General features: G+C 32.9%; 1 protein-coding gene across 1 annotated transcript in view; it reads left to right on the top strand.

The window, feature by feature from the left end:
• Positions 1-8,267, top strand: part of LOC106879131 (uncharacterized) — a 209,593-nt gene that overhangs the window by 165,467 nt on the left and 35,859 nt on the right. The window contains exon 4 of the mRNA XM_014928571.2: positions 6,158-6,274. Within this exon, the coding sequence (XP_014784057.1) occupies positions 6,158-6,274 (117 nt within the window). The remainder of the gene's footprint in view (positions 1-6,157; positions 6,275-8,267) is intronic.

Below are 8,267 nucleotides of genomic sequence, written 5' to 3' on the forward strand. Positions count from 1 at the left end.
CAATAACGAATTCTCTCTGTATAACGAACACCAAAGAAAAGTTCGCTATTGGCAGATTTTTATTAAATAAATGTTTTTGCCTTTGTTTTTTCATCTACAATGAAAACACTAACACTAATAGACTTTAAGGATCAAGGAACCACTTTGGATTATTAATTGATCCGGGAGAAGTGAGAAGAGATTTTGTACTTTTTCTACGTTCGTTTACGCCTTCCACATCTCTGTCTACGTTTCTACGCTTCCTTTTACATCTCCCTCTCTCAATACCACCAGATTTTTGTTACTTGGAGTTTTACCCATCTGCATTGTTGAGGCTTCTTAAACAACTATTCTTATATTTTGTTTTCATTTTTACAGCATTATTCGTATTCCGAAATCTTTAAAGTTTACTTGGAAATTCTTAACAAATTATATTTTTCATTTTAAAATTACAAACAAAATAATATGCAACCACATGGCGGAACAATGTAAACGAAATGCATATTCTATCAAAGCTAAAAAGGAAGTTCTTGATAATTTGAAAAAACACAGAGCTTCATTTATAATGAAAAAGAGAAATATTCCAAAATCAATAATATCCGAACTTTGAAAAAAATGAGGAAAAATATGTACTTATAGTGATATGCTTCAATCGGGAAAGATTTTAAACACGAAAAACTACAGCCAATTAAGACCAAGGTGGATGAATCACTTATTGAAGAACTTAAAAATAGTAGATCACTAAAAATCCCAATAAATGAGAATATTGAGAAAGAGAACAATGAAAAAGCCAGTAATGGGTGGTTAAATTCTTTTTAAAAAAGAAATAATGTTAAATTTAAAACTCAAACCGGTACTGAAGTTGACGTATCTGAAAATGAAATAAATGAACTTCGTGATAAATTTAAAGACAAACTTCTTGAATATAATGCAGAAAATATCTTTAACACAGATGAAACTGCATTGTTCTACAAAAAATTGCTGACTAAAAGTTATGTTTTTCCTAATGATGATAATACAAAATTAAAGAAATCAAAAGAGAGAATTACAATATCATTCACATGTCGTGCAACTGGTGCAACATATGTATGTATGTATGTATGTATTCATGTATGTATATATATATTATATTCACATATTTATATATTTACATGCATATATGTGTGCGTGTATGTATATATATATATATATATATATATATATATATATATATATATATATATTGTAGGTGCATGCATGCAAAGGTACATATGTGTGAATGTTACATTGAAAACAGAATTCTATTGTTTTTTGGTTTTGTTTTGTTTTTTTGCGTTAATATTTTCTTCTTGTTTCGTATGTATTCCTTGCAGTTTGTTTGGGAAAATAAAATTCGTAAATTTCTCATCAATATTTCTATACATTCGCAATCTCATCATTTTACAGTGGCAATGGTGTGCGTTGCTTCTGCTTACCTCCTTCTCCATAGCACTTAATGTCAGTGTGGTTGGTCTACACCCAGCTGTCATAATTTCTTTTTGACCTTTTGATATATACATCAACAATCAGGTATTGCTAGTTCAGAATAGTAGTATACAGGGAGTATTGCTTCTTTCATTAAGTAATTGTGATGAACTTTGTGTAATATAGATGTGTTGGTTACAAATGTTTTCCTACCCTCTTTTGTTTTGTGTTACGTGGTTCCAAATATATCAGATGGGGGTGTAAACTGCACAACTTCCACATTTACAATCAAATTTGCGAATCTCGTTGATAATTAGTAGCTACTCTGCGTATGTAGTTTGTAACGGATATTTTTATATTTCTAATTTCAATATTTTTATTGTATATAATTAGTATTTGTCTATGGATTGATGCAATGAATTTTGTGTTCTGTTTTATGTTTGTGACGTATTCAACCACCCTATAGTTTGTGGGTATTAATTTTTTGCAATTTATTTTGTGTAGTTTGTTTATCTTTAATGGGTGAAGTTCCTGGTGTATTTTTGTCTATAATGTATTTCTGTCTATATTATTCCTGTGTTGGTTTCATTTTTTAGATTTCTTTATGTAATGTCTCGTTTGTGGGTGAGAATCTATTTAAATGCACTTTTATGTAGGGTTTTCCGCCACTAACATTTTGTGTGTGTGCACATACACTTTATTTAAGTGAAGCCGTTCATGTGAATCTTTGGTGTAAACGGACGTGATGTATCTTTTTTTTCTATCTTACTATTTATGCTTAGAAATGGATTCAGTTTATTTTACAAGAAATTTTGTTTGTTATGAATGTTAAATCTTAGCAGAGAGTTCTTTTTCTGAGACGTCTTTTAATTTCTTGACATCTTCCAGTGTTTACTTTATAACGAATATAACTGTTGTATATCGTATGTTTAGGCTGTAGTGCAAATTTTTCTTTTGTCGTCAGGTAGAATATCACGAATGTTTGGTGCAAAAAGTGAACCCATGAATACTCTATCTAGCATATATAACTTCACTTGAGGACAACTAAATATAATTTTGTTGTAAAGGATACTATGTTATTTACAATAATGAGTGTTTTTACCGTACAGATTATTTAGTATAGTTTTTTTGTTGCTTTAACCACTGAAACGTTGGCAAGCAGATTTTTCTAAGTGTTCTTTCGTTAGTTCTTTCTAAGATCTCTAGAAACTCTTCGACTGAACATATCCTGTACTTGCCCGGTGTATACTACTTATATCTAATTGCTAGGCGATATTGTGTACTGATGTTTATAGGCTGTGTGCTAAGAAATTTGCTTCTCAACCACATAGTTCCAGGTTCGGTCTCACTGCGTGACACATTGAGCAAGTATTTTCTATTATAGCCCTGGGCCGACCAAAGACTTGTTAGTTGGATAGGTGGACGAAAACTGAAAGAAGTCCGTCATGTGTGTGTATGTCATTCAGTTCTATTTCATGGTTTCTTGTCAATTGAGAAAGAGCCGGTTTCTAACCTAGATCCAAGGCTCCTTCATTGGAATTTCAACATCGACATGTATGTATGTATGCATGTATGTATGTATGCATGTATGTATGTATGTATGTATGTATGTATGTACGTATTTATTGAGTTCAACTTTTAATTAGGTATACTCTACGTGCTTACAATTTTACTTTTGTTATTGAGAAAATTTATAATTTTTGTAAAAAAATATTTATAATTTTTTGTAATCTATACATCTTTATAATTACAAAAGTGTTTAAGGCAGGAACCTTGCAGAATCGTTAGCATGCCGAACAAAATGTTTAACGGCAATACTTTCGGCTTTTTTTACGTTCTGAATTCAAACATTGCTGAAGTTGACTTTGCCTTTCATTCTTTCGGAGTCGCTAAAATAATAACCCGTTGAGCACTGGGATCGATGTAATGAACTTCACCCTCCCCTCAAAATTGCTGGCCTTGTATCAAAAATTGGAAAGAATAATTACGAACTTTTTCATAATTACATACGTCTCATAATTATACTAATTCGCTTGTACCGTCATGATAGCATTTTAAAGGAACAAGTCGAAACTAGTATCAAATACATATAGTGACATATCATATATTTGATACAAACTTGTTACAACACATCGTATATTTCCAGGTTAGGTTCTGATTAAATTTCGTTCGCCAAAAGTAGTATATTTTGTCAATAATCAATGGGGCATGTATATTATACACATATAATATAAATATCATCATGAGTTACCTTGTATATTAAGTGGTTATAGTAAAACATACGTATATCACAGTATGTAAATTTTATTCAAAATACATTCACTGAACATATAAATTGGTTTCTGTATAACATATATTACAATTTTCATATACTAAAATATTCATGTTTTCAATATACCTACATAATATACATTATAAACATTAATAATTTAGACTTTCCTCCATTTTGTTAGCATAGTTGGTATATGTGTGTGTGTATATATATATATATATATATATATATATATAGAGAGAGAGAGAGAGAGAGAGAGAGAGAGAGAGAGAGAGAGAGAGAGAGAGAGAGAGGCATTTTGTAGTTTCAAGCTTAATTAAAAAGATTTTTTATTACGATGTTTTGTGAAAAATCTATTTCCAATCATATTTCTTTGATCATCATTTCTATGTACAACTTCAGATTATTCTTATATCTGGAAAACATATTTATAATATACAATGAAGTTTATTTTAAAAGATACGTCATTATAATTACATGTCTTTAGAATCAAGAAATCATTAATCTGATTATTTTTACATAAGATTTCATTTCAATTATGCGGAACGTGTTTGAGTTTATTGTTTATCGTTTGTTATTACCTGTGCGTGTATATGTGTTTATAATAATCCTTCAGAGTAAGTTTTGAAGTTTATTATTGATATTTATAATGTGCTTATCTCCGCTTTTCTCAGGGAATTGGTGAAGTACTTTGGGTTGGGTTGGGTTTTCTTTTTCCGTTGTAAGGGGAAAGTAATACGGAGCGTGAAGATTAAAATTTCAAAGTGGATGAATGTATGTTGTGGAAAGTTTATTGTAACGTAGTTGTTTTCCTTTTGATGGAGTTAAACTCAGTACTACAATACTAATAAAATATTTGTCTGTTAGATAATATCTTGAAGTGAATTTTTTTTTATCATGATAGCAGTGATTATATGCAAACCAACGATACTACTTTTGCTATGATGATACGCTATCGACTTTGTTGCAAATTCGTTTTCTGATAAATATATTTAAACTTGAATGTTGCTCTGTACCAAATAATTTTCTAGCTCCCTGTATCTTTTCGTTATTCTCTTATTTCTTTCTTTCCCGTTTTCTGTCCTGCTAGCTATCCAACTCTTGGGGGTATATTTCGCCCTGAGAATACAAGTTGCGATTGAAATAAAAATTAAGGTCAACAACTAGCAGTTGCCGACCTAGATTCAATAACTAGAACAGTTACTTGCATAATATGTGAAGAACTTTTTTCAGTTGAATTGTCTCTGTATCTTGATCTCAAGAGATAAAACTAACTGCACTAAATTATTTTCATTAATCACAGCTGGGAAAATACAATGAATACATTATACACAGCTGAAGCAGTTCACTTATCTACTGACTGTGCCTACAAGTGACAAAGAATATAATTATTATTACGATATAAGAAGGACAGAGTGACAATTAGTCGAGTGTCAGTATCTAAATGAATCCATCATTTTGTTCATTTTCTACCGAGTTTGACATTGCTTTTCATCCTTCTGCATTTCATAAATTAAATACCCATCAATAACTAAGTCGGTATATTCGACTACATCCATTTCAAAATATAACTGGCTTTGTGTCTATGTAAAAAATTTTTGGTTGTAGTGAAGGTGAAATGTAGTAAGATGATTAGCAGATCGGAAGTGTACTGGACAAAATGCCTTGCAGTTTTTAATTGGATCCTTATTTTTATTTTGTTAAAGTCTGGTAATTATTTCATCGGTCCCATTTACCGAAGCGCTAATTTGCGGGGACGTAAACAAACCAATAACGGCTGTCAAGCGTGTTGTCCAATATATTTTTTATTCAAGACTGTAGAATAAGATTTGAGGGAGATTTGATTGTTAATTCCAGCAGATCGAATGACCATACAGAAGTCCCCTTGTTCGATACTGAGACCAGCCGACATACATCGAAGTCACATTACATGGGGGAAGGAAATATTATTAGGCAGTGATAGAGCAGACAGACCAAAAGATCAAAAGATGCAGTCGTCCGTTAGAAAACAACTCTCTCTCTCTCTCTCTCTCGCTGTCTCTCTCTCTTCCTCACACACACACACACACACACACACACACACACACACACACACACACACACACACACACACACACACACACTTTCCCTATTTCTCTCCTTATCTCTCTTCCTCTTCCTCTCTCTCTCTCTCTCTCTCTCTCTCTCTCCCTCTCTCTCTCTCTCTCTTCCTATCTATCTCTATACCTATTTGTGTGTGAAGAATGGTATTATTAGTGACGTGGCGGTGGGGAAGGCAGTGTTATGATTACAAACAAATATATCTATTATAATAATGCTTTGTTACATATTATTTTTACACGATTAGTATGCTTAATGTTTTCGTTTCCTCATGTATCTAATAAAATCAAAATTTATTATTTTGCAGGTGTTAACAATAAATTTCAATAAATGATTTCATTAATTTTATTTTATTTATTTCAGAATGGAATAGCTGGACCATTCTGGTATTCTGTCGGTGTCATGATAAACATACTAATTTTCCCCATCCTTTCTGTACATTTCAAGACACGTGCACCAGGAGCAAAAACCTATCTTCAAGTGAGTTTTCAAATGTCTATATATTATTAGGAGTTAAATTACCAATCTTTACGTTGTAACTACCACCAAGTTAGCTATTCCATATTGCTGGTATTTCACTGACGAAGTTCTGTAGATGTTTCTTGTTAATGACTTGATTTATTTTTCGAATTCATTTCTTTTTTCTTTTATCGTCTGTAAACTATGCAGTAAGTTTTCGAGATTAAGATTGCATAGTGCTCAGATAAAAATTATTGAGACATTTTAAAAAATAAATGAAATTAAATATTCTCCAAAACCTGTTAGCTATTTCATTTCAAGGTAGTACCTCAAATTTAAGTGGCCGAGTCGTACCCTTTACTAGATGCCAGAATCTAAAACTAAACCCACTGGACAACTCTGCTTTCATTTATCTAACATACAACCTTACCCTCATCCATTAAATATCTAAATAACACGAATCCTATTACTCTCAGAGACACAAATCTTTCTGATCTTGTATATAGTACTTCTCTGTTATCCAGGCTACAGTTTGTACTCAAACTTTGCTTCGCAAAGAGGTGCCTGCGCGTAAATAGATATCACTCCTATATCTCTCATCTGCCTCACCTGGATATCAACAACAAGAACCTCCAGCTATTTTGACTATTTCTGCTTCTTTTATCGTTCTCTGAACACCTCCAAACTCCGACAATACTTCGACCATATTAATCCCACCTCTTCTCTGAAACCATCGACCTCAGTGACTTTAACATTCACAACTATTCTTAGCTCACACTTTCGAATTGTCTTACTATAATGGACGTTATATCCGTCTGTCTGTTCCCTCTTCACGGTCGAACGGCTGGATCATAGGTCACGATGTTTCTCAGGATTACGAAGGAGGTAATCAAGAAGGTATTTAGCGAAAACAAAGATGTGAAAAAGTATAATTATTTAGTGAATATTGAGTTTTGTATTAATAAATCACCTTTGACTTTTCTTCTTAAAATTCCGGCGACGAGAATTAACTCTGGATCCTTCCCCCCATATAGTTCGTGAATTTAGAGGGTTTAGATTTGCGATACTATCCCTTTATTTCCCATCGTAGATGGACATATTTGCTATCATACTATAATGGGCATTATGTTCGTCTGTCCGTTTCTTTGTCTGTTCCCTCTTCACGGCCAGACGGCTGGACTAATGGTTACAATATTTTTCGCGATTACAAAGCTGGTCGTCAGGAAGGCTTTTTTGAAAAACCAGAAAGTATGATTATTTCGTGGATATCGATTTTTGAATTGATAAACTACCATCTTCGCATTTTTATTAAAAATTCACCGACCTCGAATAACTCTGGATTTTTATCGTATAGTTCGTGGCCCCATCGTATATACGAAGAGGATCTTATTTTCTTCGGGTACTACAATGACCTATACTCATCAGAACAAGCTAGTCTCGCACCAGCTCCATTCAGGCACCTCTGTGTCATTCGTCTCTCCCTCCTTTTCTCACCAGGCCACGAACTGCTCTAGCCACTACTTCCAGTCCTTTCACTCCAGAACCTCTAGAATTCTCTTTCCACGCACATTTTATTTTATTTTTTTCTGCGGCTATTGACTTGCAATTGTGCAAAAATAACGTCACTACATCAATCTAATGTCCTACAAATGTTTTGGGGCTTTGCCACTTACGTCTGACCCACATCGGAAAAAAAAATCAATTCAACGAAATATCTGACTTAAAATAAGGAATAATCTTATGATCTGCAGGTTTTACAAATCGCGGATTACTTGGTAAAATTTCTAAAAAATACATGTCTATATGCGTGTATGCGTTGGTGTGTGATTGTGTCTTGACGTTCAGACGCGTGCGTATATGTGTGTGCGTGTGACTGTTCTATCATTGTGATTTCTCTTCTCTTCTTGAAAGATACATTTTACCGTAAAATTTCATCAAAAATATCCATGGGAAGAACGACGTCAAACTGCTAAGGTAATCAACAACCATATCTGCTAAAACACACACACACACA

This window comes from Octopus bimaculoides, chromosome 7, assembly GCF_001194135.2.
Source record: "Octopus bimaculoides isolate UCB-OBI-ISO-001 chromosome 7, ASM119413v2, whole genome shotgun sequence".
Lineage (NCBI taxonomy): Eukaryota > Metazoa > Mollusca > Cephalopoda > Octopoda > Octopodidae > Octopus > Octopus bimaculoides.